The sequence below is a fragment of the Nerophis ophidion genome, linkage group LG02 (genome assembly GCF_033978795.1).
Source record: "Nerophis ophidion isolate RoL-2023_Sa linkage group LG02, RoL_Noph_v1.0, whole genome shotgun sequence".
NCBI lineage: Eukaryota > Metazoa > Chordata > Actinopteri > Syngnathiformes > Syngnathidae > Nerophis > Nerophis ophidion.
The window spans coordinates 59,807,703-59,824,902 of record NC_084612.1 but is presented as its reverse complement, the minus strand read 5'-3'; the positions used below and the strand labels follow the sequence as shown (position 1 = coordinate 59,824,902).

General features: G+C 40.4%; 1 protein-coding gene across 1 annotated transcript in view; it reads right to left on the bottom strand.

Moving 5' to 3' along the window:
* cass4 (Cas scaffold protein family member 4) overlaps positions 1–17,200 on the bottom strand; it is a 36,930-nt gene that overhangs the window by 602 nt on the left and 19,128 nt on the right. Inside the window, exons 4-5 of the mRNA XM_061887646.1 lie at positions 15,901–15,984; positions 1–6,527 (exon numbers count right to left, since the gene is read on the bottom strand). The exon at positions 1–6,527 is cut by the window's left edge and continues 602 nt beyond it. Of these exons, the coding sequence (XP_061743630.1) occupies positions 6,108–6,527; positions 15,901–15,984 (504 nt within the window). The 3' untranslated portion in view covers positions 1–6,107. The remainder of the gene's footprint in view (positions 6,528–15,900; positions 15,985–17,200) is intronic.

Below are 17,200 nucleotides of genomic sequence, written 5' to 3'. Positions count from 1 at the left end.
ATTACTCTCTGCATTTAAACCATCCTCTGGGAGGTGAGGGGAGCAGTGAGCAGCAGCCGTGGCCGCGCTCCAAGATTGTTTGCTTACTTACAACCTACATTTTTTTATTGGTACATTTGCCTTGATTGCTTTCCATTTTCCCAACAAATCTTCATAATTACATTTGTAGGGATTTCAATTCAAACAAATTAAAAATAAACTGTAGACGGTACCACAAAACCCCAAACCATTGAAGTCGGCATGTTGTGTAAATGTTAAATAAAAACAGAATACAATAATTTGCAAAACCTTTTCAACCAAGAACCATTTTTCTACCTTTTCAGGTGTAATTCTTTCCCATTCTTGCTTGATGTACAGCTTGAAGCCCTACTGAAACCCACTATTACCGACCACGCAGTCTGATAGTTTGTATATCAATGATGAAATATGAACATTGCAACACATGCCAATACGACCTTTTTAGTTGACTAAATTGCAATTTTAAATTTCGCGCGGAAGTATCATGCTAAAACGTCGCGGTATGATGACGTCACGCATTGCAGAGGACATCTTGTTCCAGCAACGTTCCCAGCTATAAGTCGTCTGTTTCCATCGCAAAATTTCCACAGTATTATGGACATCTGTGTTGCTGAATCTTTTGCAATTTGTTCAATGAATAATGGAGACATCAAAGAAGAAAGCTGTAGGTGGGAAGCGGTGTATTGCGGCCGCTTTTAGCAACACAAACACAGCCGGTGTTTCATTGTTTACAGTCCCGAAAGATGACGGTGAAGCTTTACTATGGAACAGAGCAGTCAAGCGAACACGGTTGGATTGGACCACACACACACAAAGTACAGTGTATTATGCAGCGACCATTTCGAAAGATCGTTTTTCGAAGAGGGTCCCTTGCGAAGGGCAGAGATGGGCATCGCCACCACCCGTCGACTGGTGCTGCAGAAAGGTGCGGGGCCGACCTTCAGGTTGTACAAGTACAACCATATAATCTCACTAAAACACTAGTAACACAATAAGCAGATAAGAGATTTTCCAGAATTATCTTAGTAAATGTGTTTGATAACACCTGGATCGCTCCGACTGTATAGTGTTTTTTTTTCCCTAGTCCTTCACTCTCACTTTCCTCATCCACGAATCTTTCATCCTCGCTCAAATTAATGGGGAAATCGTCGCTTTCTCGGTCCGAATCGCTCTCGCTGCTGGTGGTCATGAATGTAAACAATGTGAGGATGTGAGGAGCTCCACAAACAGTGACGTCACGCACATATCGTCTGCTACTTCCGGTAAAGGCAAGGCTTTTTTATCAGCACCAAAAGTTGCGAACTTTATCGTTGATGTTCTCTACTAAATCCTTTCAGCAAAAATATGGCAATATCGCGAAATGATCAAGTATGACACGTAGAATGGACCTGCTATCCCCGTTTAAATAAGAAAATCTCATTTCAGTAGGCCTTTAAGTTGTTCAACAGTCCGGGGTCTCTGTTGTGGTATTTTAGGCTCCATAATGCGCCACACATTTTCAAATGGGAGACAGGTCTGGACTACAGGCAGGCCAGTCTAGTACCCGCACTCTTTTACTATGAAGCCACGCTGTTCCAACACGTGGTTGACATTGTCTTGCTGAAATAAGCAGGGGCGTCCATGAAAAAGAAGTTGCCTGGATGGCAACATACACTATATTGCCAAAAGTATTAGGCCACCCATCCAAATGATCAGAATCAGGTGTCCTAATCACTTGGCCCGCCCACAGGTGTATAAAATCAAGCACTTAGGCATGGAGGCTATTTCTACTAACATTTGTGAAAGAATGGGCCGCTCTCAGTGATTTCCAGCGTGGAACTGTCATAGGATGCCACCTTTGCAACAAAATCCAGTCGTGAAACTTCCTCGCTCCTAAATATTACAAAGTCAACTGTCGTTTTTTTTATAAGTAAATGGAAGAGTTTGGGAACAACAGCAACTCAGCCACCAAGTGGTGGGACACGTAAACTGTCAGAGAGGGGTCAGTGGATGCTGACGCACAAAGTGCAAAGACTTTCTGCACAGTCAGTTGCTACAGAGCTCCAAACTTCATGTGACCTTCCAATTAGCCCACGTACAGTACGCAGAGAGCTTCATGAAATGGGTTTTCATGGCCAAGTAGCTGCATCTAAGCCATACATCACCAAGTCCAATGCAAAGCGTGGGATGCAGTGGTGTAAAGGACGTTGCCACTGGACTCTAGAGCAGTGGAAACACCTTCTCTGGAGTGATGAATCACGCTTTTCCATCTGGCAATCTGATGGACCAGTCCGGGTTTGGAAGTTGCCGGGAGAACGCTACATTGTGCAGAGTGTGAAATTCCGTGGAGGACGAAATATGGTGTGGGGTTGTTTTTCAGGAGTAGGGCTTGGCCCCCTAGTTCTAGTGAAAATAACTTTGAATGCTCCGGGATACCAAAACATTTCGGACAATTCCATGCTCCCAAACTTGTGGGAACAGTTTAGAGTGGGTCCCTTCCTCTTCCAACATGACTGTGCACCAGTGCACAAAGCAAAGTCCATAAAGACAAGGATGACATAGTCTGGTGTGGATAAACTTGACTGGCCTGCACAGAGTCTTGACCTGAACCCAATAGAACACCTTTGGGATGAATTAGAACGGAGACTGAGAGCCATAACCTGACTCCCGCCAGATATTTGTAGTTGGCTGAGTTCCACACGAGGATCTGGGCTCGAGGGCAATGCAAACTCATTTAAGATAGCAAAAATAATGAAGTCGCACGTCATTCAAGATAACAGGCAAGTGGTTTATCCAATCACATACAATGATTTTTTTTTACAAAGCCCCGCCTTCTGAAATATATCTCCTATTGAGGACTCCCAGATCCTTGTGTGGAGCTCAGCGAACTACAAGGATCTGGCGAGAGTCAGGTTATGAGAGCCAGGCCTTCTCGACCAACACCAGTGTGTGATCTCACCAATGCGCTTTTGGAAGAATGGTGGAAAATTCCCATTAACACACTCCGCAACCTTGTGGACAGCCTTCCCAGAAGAGTGGAAGCCTTAATAGCCGCAAAAGGTGGACCCACATCATATTGAACCCTATGGGTAAGGAATGGGACGGCACTTCAAGTTCACGTGAGTCAAAGCAGGTGGGCAAATACTTTTGGCAATATAGTGTATGTTGCTTCAAAACCTGTATGTACCTTTCAGCATTAATAGTGCCTTCACAGATGTGTAAGTTACCCATGCCTTGGGCACTAGCACACCCCCATACCATCACTGATGCTGGCTTTTCTACTTTGCGCCGAGAACAACCCGGATGGTTCTTTTCCTCTTTGGTCCAGAGGACACAACGTCCACAGTTTCCAAAAACAATTTGAAAAGTGGACTCGTCAGACTACAAAACAGTTTTCCACTCTGCATCAGTCCATCTTAGAGGAGCTCAGGCCCAGCGAACCCGGCGGCGTTTCTGGGTGTTGTTGATAAATGGCTTATGCTTTGCATAGCAGAGTTTTAACTTGCACTTACAGATATAGCGACAAACTGTAGTTACTGACAGTGGTTTTTTGAAGTGTTCCTGAGCCCATGTGGTGATACCCTTTACACACTGCCGGTTTTTGATGCAGTACCGCCTGAGGGATCCAAGGTTTTCGTGCAGTGAAGTTATTTCTTCAGAGTCTCTGAACTTTTTGATAATATTACGGACCGTATATGGTGAAATCCCTAAATTCCTTGCAATAACTTGTTGAGAAATTGTTCTTAAACTGTTCGACAATTTGCTTACGTATTTGTTGACAAATCGGTGACCCTCGCCCTATCCTTGTTTGTGAATGACTGAGCATTTCATGGAAGCTGCTTTTATACCCAATCATGGCACCCACCTGTTCCCAATTAGCCTGTTCACCTGTGGGATGTTCCCAATAAGTTTTTGATGAGCATTCCTCAACTTTATCAGTCTTTTTTCGCAATAAGTGCCAGCTTTTTTGAAACATGTTGCAGGCATCAAATTCCAAATGAGCTAATATTTGCAAAAAAAAATAACGTTTTCGAGTTGGAACATTAAGTATCTTGTCTTTGCAGTCTATTGAATTGAATATAGGTTAAAAATATTTGCAAATCATTGTATTCTGTTTTTATTTACCATTTACACAACTTCACTGGTTTTGACTTTTGTATATATAAACTATATAGAAGCACTTGGAGAGAGCAAACAAGCACATATACACACACAGATGTAACAATAAGGTAATGTAAAAACGATCCGGATCAACCCCAAAATTGAAGTACTTGTCGACTCCTGACATTTACTGAAAGTTTCATAAAAATCCGGTAATAACTTTTTTCTTTTTTTTTTATATCTATTTAACTACAGCAGACAAACCAACGGCAACGATTAAATGCACTAATGAATATTTCTCCAAACTATGACAATATTTATAGTTTATAACTGTATGTTACAATTGTTGAAAGCATAATTGCTGTATTTCATCTACCTGTGTAAGTCAGGAGTGTCTGAAGTGGGACTTTTTGCTTTTACTGGTCCACAAAAAATGATAAAAACACAAATACTATAAACAACAACAATAATTAAAAAGGGGTGGGGGACATTAAAAAGTTTAAATGATGCTAACAACAAAAAATACATAAAATGTTTTAATGTAACATTTAAAAATAAGGTGATCTTAATGGAAAGTATTTTAAATGAAAAAAAAATCATAATATGACCCCTTTGAGCTTGCATTTTAAACTTCACTTAAAAATGGTCCTTATGGCAATACTGTATGGCAGGATGTCCAAAGTGTGGCCCGGGTGCCATTTTTTTTTTAACGGCTCCCAAAAAAACAAAAAGTGGTATAAAAGAGCAAACAGGTGAAATTTAACAAGAAAATATTGCATTGTTGACTCTAATAACACAAAGCTGCCATGAAGGCTGCTTTTATATATATATATAAAAAAAATAAAATAAAAAGAATCAAAATCAACGTCATTATGAATGATTGACCTATTTAAGGCTCCAATTACGTCACATTAAATATTCCACTTTGAGATATTTTTTGGGTAAAATGTTGCATATTTTATGTTTGCCATAAGTTTTTTCTTTTAAAGAAGTGCCTAAAATGAACAAACAAAAACATAAACAACAATAAAACTTATAATTGACGGATAAATCTGAAGTTGGTCTCAAGATTATTGCGTTAAAAGTAAACAGTAAAAAAAAAATCTGTAATTTATTTTTCAACACTTGAGTAGGACCCTTTTGGATCCCCAATAGTGTTAGTGTGATTTATTTTATTTATTGAAGTGTCGTTGCTCCAAAAAATAATAATGAATTAAAATCAATGTTGTTATGACTTATTGACCTTTTTAAGGCTCCAATTATTTTTAATGGGTGAAAATATTGCATATTTTGTGTTTTTTCCATTTAAAAAATGGGTATTCTTTGACAAAAAGAGCATACAACTTGAATCTTTAAAAACTTCATATTGACAAATAGACCTAATGTTGATTTAGAGATTTAAGGCTTGAATAATAATAATAATAGTACTGAATAGTGACCCTTTTTTTTAAAATGTTTTTTTGACCAAAACCCATTGGGGTCCCTGGGATGAAGCCTGAGTGGAGGCCTAAATGTATATTTTTTTTATACATATATTGTACTGTTTAAAAAAAATATATATGTATATCATAATTGCTTTGATTTTTCAGTGTGCGGCCCTCTGGGGAAGTGAAGTGAAGTGAAGTGAATGATATTTTATATAACGCTTTTCTCTAGTGACTCAAAGCGCTTTACATAGTGAAACCCAATATCTAAGTTACATTTAAACCAGTGTGGGAGGCACTGGGAACAGGTGGGTAAAGTGTCTTGCCCAAGGACACAACGGCAGTGACTAGGTTGGCAGAAGCCGGGATGGAACCTAGAACCCTAAAGTTGCTGGCACGGCCACTCTACCAACCGAGCTATGTCGCCCTAGGAGGAAAAAGTCTGGACACCCCTGTTGTATGGTGTAAGGTGTCGCCATGCCCTAGTTTAGCATATGTTGATCTACACAAGAGCGGTTAGATCATGATTCATTTAAAAAAAATATTGTGTTAGTCGATTCCTCCTATAATGTTTCATAGTGAAAGTCAGTCGGTGTCCAGTCTGTCTGCATTGGTGTATTCTAATCTAAAGTGCTGTGCCCTGTGAGAAAGCTCCTGTGCAAACTGTTGAAGCTCGGCAAGAGCTTGTTGATCGGGGAAGTCTAAGGCCGCCCTCTTGGTGCCCACGGCCAGCTTCTTGAGAAGAGCACACAGGTGGTTGCTCTTACCCAGGAGGCTGTGACCGGACCCCCCGCTGAGTGCCTCCTTGCACAGGGTGTCCACCAGCCTCTGACCCACCATAATCACCAGTTTGCTTTGCGAGATGAACGTTTCCGGTGGCTGCCCGGCCTCAAGGCTTCCCAGAAAGACCCCCAGCGCCTTTTGAAGAGCGCCAAAGTAGAGGCGGCAATGCTCGGGCATGGTAGATGCTCGACGCTCTTGGAAGGACTGTCTTCGGCTTTCGCTCTACGAAAAAAAGAAGACAATTTCAGAAGGGTTGCGATTCTTGACGAAATAGGATTATTTGATTTATGCCACAATGGCGGAATTACGTTGTTGCAGTGCAGGTCTCTACATAGACTAACAGAAGTAAAGCCTGGTTAAAAAAGAAAAAAATAGTAATAAATACTACACATTGCTCACTTTGGACACACCTTCTCATTCAATGCATTTATTGCGTGCACGACGCATTTTGGATGCGCGTGAGTAGTCACCCCCGGATGCTACAGGACGAGGAGCAGCAGGATTGAAGGTAGGAGCTTGTTTTAATAAAAAAATATAACAAAAGAACACTTGTACAAAGGGTAAAACAAAGTTGTGCCAATGCACAGAAAGCGAAATGCTAACAGTTAGCAAGAGTCGAGTTCAAAGTCCATAGAAACGCGTGCCGAGCGTGCGGAAGCTAAGCAAAGTACATACAAAAGGCAAGAATATCACATGCAACTTTTGCAAGTAGCAAACAAAACGTCTAGAACATGGGTGTCAAACTCTGGCCCGCGGGCCATATTAGGCCCGCCGTGTAATTTCATTTGGCCCTTGAGGCATTATCAACATAACATTAGAGCTGGCCTGCCGGTATTATACAGCGGCGGTGTTGCTATAACACTGCATTCACCACTAATACTCATACTTGCCAACCCTCCCGATTTTACCGGGAGACTCACAAATTTCAGTGCCCCTGCAGAAAATTTCCAGGAGGCAACCATTCTCCCAAATTTCTCCTGATTTTCACCCGGACAACGATATTGGGGGCGTGCCTTAAAGGCTCTGCTTTAAACATCCTCTACAACTCTTCGTCACGTCCGCTTTTCCTACATAGAAACAGCTTGCCGGCTCAGTCACATAATATATGCGGCTTATACACGCACTGACAAGGGAATGCAATGCATACTTGGTCAACCACCATACAGGTCACACTGAAGGTGGCCGTATAAACAACTTTAACACTGTTACAAATATGCGCCACACTGTGAATCACACCAAACAAGAATGACTAGTACATATCGAGAGAACATCCGCACTGTAACACAACACAAACACAACAGAACAAATACCCAGAACCCCTTTCAGCACTAACTCTTCCGGGACGCTACAATATACACCCCCGCTACCACCAAACCCCGCCCACCTCAGGTTGCTTCAGTTCAAAGCGTGAGCCCCAAGAAAAGATGCCAGGTATCTGGCTTGGGCCCATCAGATTAGATCAGTGTGTCGCAAACTGAGCAGTAAAAAGGCCTGAATGGTTGATTTATTGTTTGTCATTTTATTTTCAAATTTATTAATTAGCCTGTGAAAAAAGTTTATTTTGATATTTACCTCAGAAGGCTGCAAATAGAAAAGAGGCATTCAATTTTTATTTAAATTTTATTTGATATGGCATTGATATTTTTTAATTATTATTATTATTTAAAACTCGATTTTGCATGTCACTATAAAGTTATATAAGCCTTGCCTGTTCATTATTCAATGGAAAACTTGTTAGGGTCCCTTTTAAAAGGTTAATTTGTTCAACCTTGGCCCGCGCATTTGTTCAGTTTTAAATTTTCGCCCACTCTGTATTTGAGTTTGACATCCCTGATCTAGAAAGAACTAAGGTAGCAGGCGGTCTTAAATACAAAACCATAATTAAAGACAGGTGTGCGCCAGGCGCCAGTGCAGGTGGAACAAAAGAAGTTGCCATGGTGATGAATATAAACTAGGAAGTGCTCTAACAATGGGATCGGAAGAGTCCAGAAATTATCAAAACACAAAAAAGGATACAAACATAAACTAGAGATGTGATCCGGGAACCGGATCACAACAGCATTGTCTTTATTTCCATGACTATTTTACATTGTAGATTGTCACTGAAGGCATCAAAACTATGACACCTGGGAAGTGAAAACCCTTTCAGGTGACTACCTCTTGAAGCTCTACCTGTCTCCACGTCCGCTTTTCCACTACACAAACAGCGTGCCGGCCCAGTGTCATCATACATGCGGATTATACACACACACAAGTGAATGCAAGGCATACTTGGTCAACAGCCATACAGGTCACACTGAGGATGGCCGTATAATTTAACTTTAATACTGTTACAAATATGTGAACCCACACCAAACAAGAATGACACATTTCGGCAGAACATCCGCACCGTAACACAACATAAACACAACAGAACAAATACCCAGAACGCCTTGCAGCACTAACTCTTCCGGGACGCTACAACATACACGCCCCGCTATCACCAAACCCCACCGCCGAAAAGAGGGATTTAATTTTTATTAACATTTTATTTGATATGCCATTAATATTTTTTAATTATTATTATTATTTGAAACTCGATTTTGCATGTCACTATAAAGTCATATAAGCCTTGCTTGTTCAATATTCAATGCAAAACTTGTTTGGGTCCCTATTAAAACGTTAATTTCTTCAACCTCGGCCCGCGGCTTTGTTCGGTTTTAGATTTTGGCCCGCTCTGTATTTGAGTTTGAGACCCCTGACTTAGTGCACTCGCCTGCTAGGAGGGTTTGGGGGCAAGCCCCCCCAGAAAAATTTTGAAATCTATGTTAGCTTAGGATGCATTTCCTGCTTTTTTGAGTCAAAATCTAATATTCTCCTGACCAAAATTTTACATTTATTAGAAAATATTTTCATTAAAATGTATCATGTGATGAAATTTATGTATACAAGTTTACACATATATCAATTTTTTTAACACTTTTGGATTATAGACAAAAATAGGCCTACAAATGGATTAACCAGATTTCAAAATATAAACATTTTGAAATACATAAGATCGTGTATTGTACCTCTGAATGGACTCGTCTGTCGTAGATTGGTGTGAGAGGAGCCGAGGCTTCGATAGTTGATTTGAGGCTGCATTTGTGACTATGTTTGACTTCAGCTTGAAGGCAGATCCCAGTGAAAAATTACTTCTCCATAAACTCACTTTACTTAAATGCCTTGCCGATTTCACGTGGTCAAAGAGTGCCACCTTTCCCCAGATCCGTAGTTCACAATGTCCTTGCAATATAAGCACTTTGCAATGAAATCGCTAATCAGTCCGTCTACTTCTACGATATTGTTGTTAATCTTCACCTTCAGTTTGATAGATGTATCGAGCCATGCCCAGTTCCACTTGTTTCTCACGCCCTTATCGATATCTTTCGCTAATGAAGCATTCCTATCTTGAATACGCTTAACCATGTCTGAAACGGTTTTGTCAATAAAGAAACATTTTAATTGAGAGCTACTGTGTTTTCCTTCCAGATTAGTCGCCGATAAACACAACCGATATAAACAGAATACGAGTTCAGAAACGCTCACAATAATTTAGTGTCAGGGACTAGAGATTGTCGGCAAACGACGCGTGCAGACGCCTGTAACGGGCAATGTCATTGGTTGATGTCGTCAGCTGATAGTAGAGCTAGCCAATCTGGTGCCTTCACACATTGGCATTATATTATATAAATGCCCCTGGCAGAATTCCGCGGATTCGCGGAAAATTCCCATCCCTGTATATAAATAAACATTGATTGATTGATTGATACAGTAAGTGCGTTGTAAAGTAATGTCTGTGGGTAGAAAGGACCTGCTGTAGCACTCCTGCTTGCACTGTGGATGTAACAGTCTAATGCTGAAGGACCTACTCGGGGGACCTCCACAGTGCCGTGCAGGAATTGGACATCATGGATGTCAACTTGGTCAGCCTTCTTCTGTCTGCCACCTCCTCAATGCTGTCTAGTGGGCAGCCTAGGATGGAGTCATCTCTTTTAATCAGTTTATTAAGTCTGTTCCTGTCTCTGACCGTGCTCACCGCGTTTGATCCCCAGCAACTCTTCAAAGCATCAAACAAGTTTATATGTGGTTATAGTGTATATATATATATATATATATATATATATATATATATATATATATATATATATATATATATATATATATATATATATATATATATATATATATATATATATATATATATATATTAGAGCTGCGAATCTTTCGGTGTCCCACGATTTGATTCAATATCGATTCTTGGGGTCGCGATTCGATTATAAATCAATTTTTTCGATTCAACTCGATTCTCGATTCAAAAACGATATTTTTCCGATTCAGAACGATTTTGTATTCATTCAATACATAGGATTTCAGCAGGATCTACCGCCGTCTGCTGACATGCGAGCAGAGTAGTAAATTTTTTTTAAAAAGCTTTTATAATTGTAAAGGACAATGTTTTATCAACTGATTGCAATAATGTAAATTTGTTTTAACTATTAAAAAAACCCAAAATATGACTTATTTTGTCTTTGTGAAAACTTTGGACACATGTTTTTATGTTGATTTAATTTAAAAAAAAAAAAAAAAAAAAAAAACTTTGGACAGTGTGTTGTCAAGCTTATGAGATGTGATGCAAGTGTAAGCCACTGTGACACTATTGTTCTTTTTTTTTATTTTTTATAAATGTCTAATGATAATGTCAATGAGGGATTTTTAATCACTGCTATGCTGAAATTATAACTAATATTGATACTGTTGTTGATAATATTCAATTTTGTTTCACTAATTTTGGTTTGTTCTGTGTCGTGTTTGTGTCTCCTTTCAATCGCTCTGTTTATTGCAGTTCTGAGTGTTGATGGGTCAAGTTTGGTTTTGGAATTGGATTGCATTGTTATGGTATTGCTGTGTATTTTTTTGTTGGATTGATAAAAAAAATAAAGAAAACATTTTTTTTTTAAAAACGAGAATCAATTCTGAATCGCTCAACGTGAGAATCGCGATTCGTATTTGAATCGATTTTTTCCCACACCCATAATGTATGTATATATATATATATATATATATATATATATATATATACATCCATTATATAATATAATATATATATATATATATATATATATATATATATATATATATATATATATATATATATATATATACACATATACACGTATATGATGGAGGCGCCCAGACGGGCTGCAGCATCGCGGAGCTCTTGCTAAACATGAAACATTTGACAGAAATACCGGACAATTCTGCAAACTTCATGGCTGGCTCACATCGTGGTCACTCCGTGATCACGTACGACCACCAGACACCTCTGGATGTGGACAGATCGGGCCGTTTTGGAATGATAGACGCGTGCTTGCTAGACCTGCTAACTAGCACGGGAATACTTCGGCGGCTACATCCAGCGGCCTGTGAAGCAGGGGAGTATAGTAGCAGCGGGGGCCGTCTACGGAGCAGACGCCAGCGGTGTGATCGGAAACGCGGATGCCGAGCGGGGCTAAAAACAAAGCAGAAGGCTAATCCCCACAGAACACCACTTTCCTCCATCCTGAAGCCGAATTTAAATGAAAGATGCGAGACTACCGGTCTGGGTAAGGAGTCAGTTAAATTAGAACAAGTTTTTTCTGCTTTGTTTGTTTCAGAGTTGGACATGTGTTCTACTGAGGTGGCAAACTATGATGCGTTCATTTTATCAAAGCAACAAACAAACAATCGGAAAATTCCCGTCGTATCAATTCCTAGATATGGTCGTAATTATACTAAATGCACTGGGCATAATAAACACAACATTATTAATATTGCTACTACGGATAATTTGATCAAAAATTCCCTAAAACAGCCCACTACCTATAATATAGGTTTTTTAAACATAAGATCATTGTCTTCCAAAACGTTGTTAGTTAATGATATCATCAGAGACAACAATCTTAACGCCATCGGTCTCAGCGAAACCTGGCTTAAACCAAACAACTTTTTTGCGCTAAATGAGGCATGTCCTCCTAACTTTACACATGCGCATATTGCCCGTCCCCTTAAAAGGGCTGGGGGGATCGCACTAATATACAACGAAAACTTTAACCTTAGTCCTAACATAAATAATAAATATAAATCGTTTGAGGTGTTTACTATGAGGTCTGTCACACCGCTGCCTCTACACCTGGCTGTTATCTACCGCCCCCCAGGGCCCTATTTGGACTTTATCAATGAATTCTCAGAGTTTGTTGCTGATCTAGTGACGCACGCCGATAATATAATCCTAATGGGGGACTTTGATATCCATATGAATACCCCATCAGACCCACCGTGCGTAGCGCTCCAGACTATAATTGATAGCTGTGGTCTTACACAAATAATAAATGAACCCACGCATCGCAACGGTAGTACGATAGACCTAGTGCTTGTCAGGGGTATCACCGTTTCCAAAATTACGATAGTCCCGTATACTAAAGTATTGTCCGATCATTACCTTATCAAATTCGAGGTTCAGACGCATGTTCGTCAAACTAATAATATTTATAACTGCTATAGCAGCCGCAACATTAATACGGCCACAACGACAACTCTTGCTGACCTACTGCCCTCGGTAATGGCACCATTCCCAAAGTATGTGGGCTCTATTGATAACCTCACTAACAACTTGAACGACGCCCTGCGCGAAACCATTGATAACATAGCACCGCTAAAGTTAAAAAAGGCTCCAAAAAAGCGTACCCCGTGGTTTACAGAAGAAACTAGAGCTCAGAAAATATTATGTAGAAAGCTGGAACGCAAATGGCGCACGACTAAACTTGAGGTGCACCATCAAGCATGGAGTGATGGTTTAATAACTTATAAACGCATGCTTACCTTAGCTAAAGCTAAATATTACTCAAACCTCATCCACCGTAATAAAAACAATCCTAAATTTTTGTTTAGTACGGTAGCATCGCTAACCCAACAAGGGAACCCTTCCAGTAACTCCACCCACTCAGCTGATGACTTTATGCAATTCTTTAATAAGAAAATTGAAGTCATTAGAAAGGAGATTAAAGACAATGCGTCCCAGCTACAACTGGGTTCTATTAACACAGATACGATTGTATATACGGCGGATACTGCCCTCCAAAATAGTTTCTCTCATTTTGAGGAAATAACATTAAAGGAATTGTTACAACGTGTAAATGGAATAAAACAAACAACATGTTTACTTGACCCTCTTCCTGGGAAACTTATCAAGGAGCTCTTTGTATTAGGTCCATCAGTGCTAAATATTATAAACTTATCACTTTCCTCGGGCACTGTTCCCCTAGCATTCAAAAAAGCGGTTATTCATCCTCTTCTTAAAAGACCTAACCTCGATCCTGACCTCATGGTAAACTACCGACTGGTGTCTCACCTTCCCTTTATTTCAAAAATCCTCGAAAAAATTGTTGCGGAGCAGTTAAATGAACACTTAGCGTCTAACAATCTATGTGAAACCTTTCAATCCGGTTTCAGGGCAAATCACTCTACGGAGACAGCCCTCGCAAAAATGACTAATGATCTATTGCTAACGATGGATTCTGATGCGTCATCTATGTTGCTGCTCCTCGATCTTAGCGCTGCTTTCGATACCGCCGATCACAATATTTTATTAGAATGTATCAAAACACGAATTGGTATGTCAGACTTAGCCCTGTCTTGGTTTAACTCTTATCTTACTGATAGGATGCAGTGCGTCTCCCATAACAATGTGACCTCGGACTACGTTAAGGTAACGTGTGGAGTTCCCCAGGGTTCGGTCCTTGGCCCTGCACTCTTCAGCATCTATATGCTGCCGCTAGGTGACATCATACGCAAATACGGTGTTAGCTTTCACTGTTATGCTGATGAAACCCAACTCTACATGCCCCTAAAGCTGACCAACACGCCGGATTGTAGTCAGCTGGAGGCGTGTCTTAATGAAATTAAACAATGGATGTCCGCTAACTTTTTGCAACTCAACGCCAAAAAAACAGAAATGCTGATTATCGGTCCTGCTAGACACCAACCTCTATTTGATAATACAACTCTAACATTTGACCACCAAACAATTAAACAAGGCGACACGGTAAAGAATCTGGGTGTTATCTTTGACCCAACTCTCTCCTTTGAGTCACACATTAAAAGCGTTAATAAAACGGCTTTCTTTCATTTCCGTAATATCGCTAAAATTCGCTCCATTGTGTCCACTAAAGACGCTGAGATCATTTTCCATGGATTTGTTACGTCTCGCCTCGATTACTGTAACGTATTATTTTCGGGTCTCCCCATGTCTACCATTAAAAGATTACAGTTGGTACAAAATGCGGCTGCTAGAATTTTGACAAGAACAAGAAAGTTTGATCACATTACGCCTATACTGGCTCACCTGCACTGGCTTCCTGTGCACTTAAGATGTGACTTTAAGGTTTTACTACTTACGTATAAAATACTACACAGTCTAGCTCCAGTCTATCTTGCCGATTGTATTGTACCACATGTCCCGGCAAGAAATCTGCGTTCTGAGGACTCCGGCTTATTAGTGATTCCCAAAGCCCAAAAAAAGTCTGCGGGCTATAGAGCGTTTTAATTTCGGGCTCCAGTACTCTGGAATGCCCTCCTGGTAACAGTTCGAGATGCCCCCTCAGTAGAAGCATTTAAGTCTCACCTTAAAACTATTTTTTATACTCTGGCCTTTAAATAGACTCCCTTTTTAGACCAGTTGATCTGCCGTTTCTTTTCTTCTTCTCCTATGTCCCACTCTCCCTTGTGGGGGGGGGTCCAGTCCGATCCGGTGGCCATGTATTGCTTGCCTGTGTATCGGCTGGGGACATCTATGCGCTGCTGATCCGCCTCCGCTTGGGATGGTTTCCTGCTGGCTCCGCTGTGAGCGGTACTCTCGCTGCTGTGTTGGATCCGCTTTGGACTGGACTCTCGCGACTGTGTTGGATCCAATATGGATTGAACTTTCACAGTATCATGTTAGACCCACTCGACATCCATTGCTTTCGTCCTCTCCAAGGTTCTCATAGTCATCATTGTCACCGACGTCCCACTGGGTGTGAGTTTTCTTTGCCCTTATATGGGCCTACCGAGGATGTGGTAGTGGTTTGTGTTGTGGTTTGTGCAGCCCTTTGAGACACTAGCGATTTAGGGCTATATAAGTAAACATTGATTGATTGATTGATTGATTGATGATATATACATACATACATATATATATATATATAAGACATGCACCTGGGGATAGGTTGATTGGCAACACTAAATTGGCCTTAGTGTGTGAATGTGAGTGTGAATGTTGTCTGTCTATCTGTGCTGGCCCTGCGATGAGGTGGCGACTTGTCCAGGGTGTAGCCCGCCTTCCGCCCGATTGTAGCTGAGATAGGCGCCAGCACCCCCCGCGACCCCAAAAGGGAATAAGCGGTAGAAAATGGATGGATGGATGGATATGTATATATATATACACACACACACACACACACACGTGTATGTATGTATTAATGCGATCATTTGACATCCCTAGAAATAACTATTTTTCATTCAGTCAAACTCCTTTTGTTGAAACAAATGGAATATTTACCTCTCTCATGGTAGACTCTTGACTGGCGTTCGTTTTTTGTTCCGTGTGATGGTTCTGTCCTTGCTTTTCAACGCGATTCTTCATCTGTAAAAATTTGAAATAGTCGTTAAGATTGCTTAAAGGTGAACTGTACTGTTTTTGGAATTTTGTCAGTTACTCACAATCCCTATGTTGGACAAGATCACACACGTTTTTCTTTTTTAACACATTCTAAATCGTAAAATTTTTTTTTTTACACAAATTAGCTAACAATTGAGTGAATGGAAACTTCTCTATTCTGCCCATAAAGCCCTCTAAAAAAACATCCAAAAACCGCCAACAATGCTCAATTTTCACTTCATAACCTGAATATTAACAAAGTATTAGCAATATTGTTGTTATAAGCCCAAACGCGAACAATCTTTTTCTGAGAGCTAATTAGCTTATGCTGCTATGCTGCTTCGCCTCTGTGTTGGTGAAAGTTAATTCTAGATTATAAATCATGCATCTCACCTAGATGCTACAAGTGTGTGGCCATAAAACGAGAAGTTGGTAAACTTTGACATTCAACTTAGACCTGGAGATGGCGGCAAAAAAAAAGAATAAAATACACTCGTTTGCAGCAAAAAAATTTTTGGACCAGATGTGTGGATCAATCACGCAGTAATCAAACAGGAAGATATGAACATCCCTTCAATCGACATCCTAGCGAGAGCAGACATTGTATGTAAGTGGTTGTTTTATTATGTTCGTAGTTTGTATATCTTTGTTTTCTGTATGTAAACGTGCAGAAAGAATTACCTCTACCAGCAAAAAAAGCTACACCTCCGAGGTGAGGTGGAGCTTCCGGTTGCCCGTGGTGTCTAATTTCTAGTGAATTCTACCGGCGCCTACAGCGAAATGAGAGGCATGTGGAGGCACAGAGGACTTTGTGTCCTGACGAGCTTGGTCCCAAATGTAAAAACATCTCACCTATCAGCAAAATATTTGCATACAAGTCATTTTCAGAAAGAGACGGAGGCCAAAAGACATGGCCAACTGTTTTAGGCAGGTGACAAATCACCAGGAAGCAGCGATCGCTGGCGAGTGACAGCCAAAATTGTAAGCAGTTAAGAATGATCTCTTACTCCCTGAAAACTATGTTTGCAAACGAAAATATTTGACTAATATTTGGAACTTGACTCCGCCTCTCTCCCATGGTGTTAAATGTCTGAAGATCGGACTATTTGGTTGATAGTCAAATCAGACTCCTCCCAATACAATTGTCAAATCTTTGACTATTCAAAGACAGCTCTGGACTGTTTCAATCTTTGCAAACAAC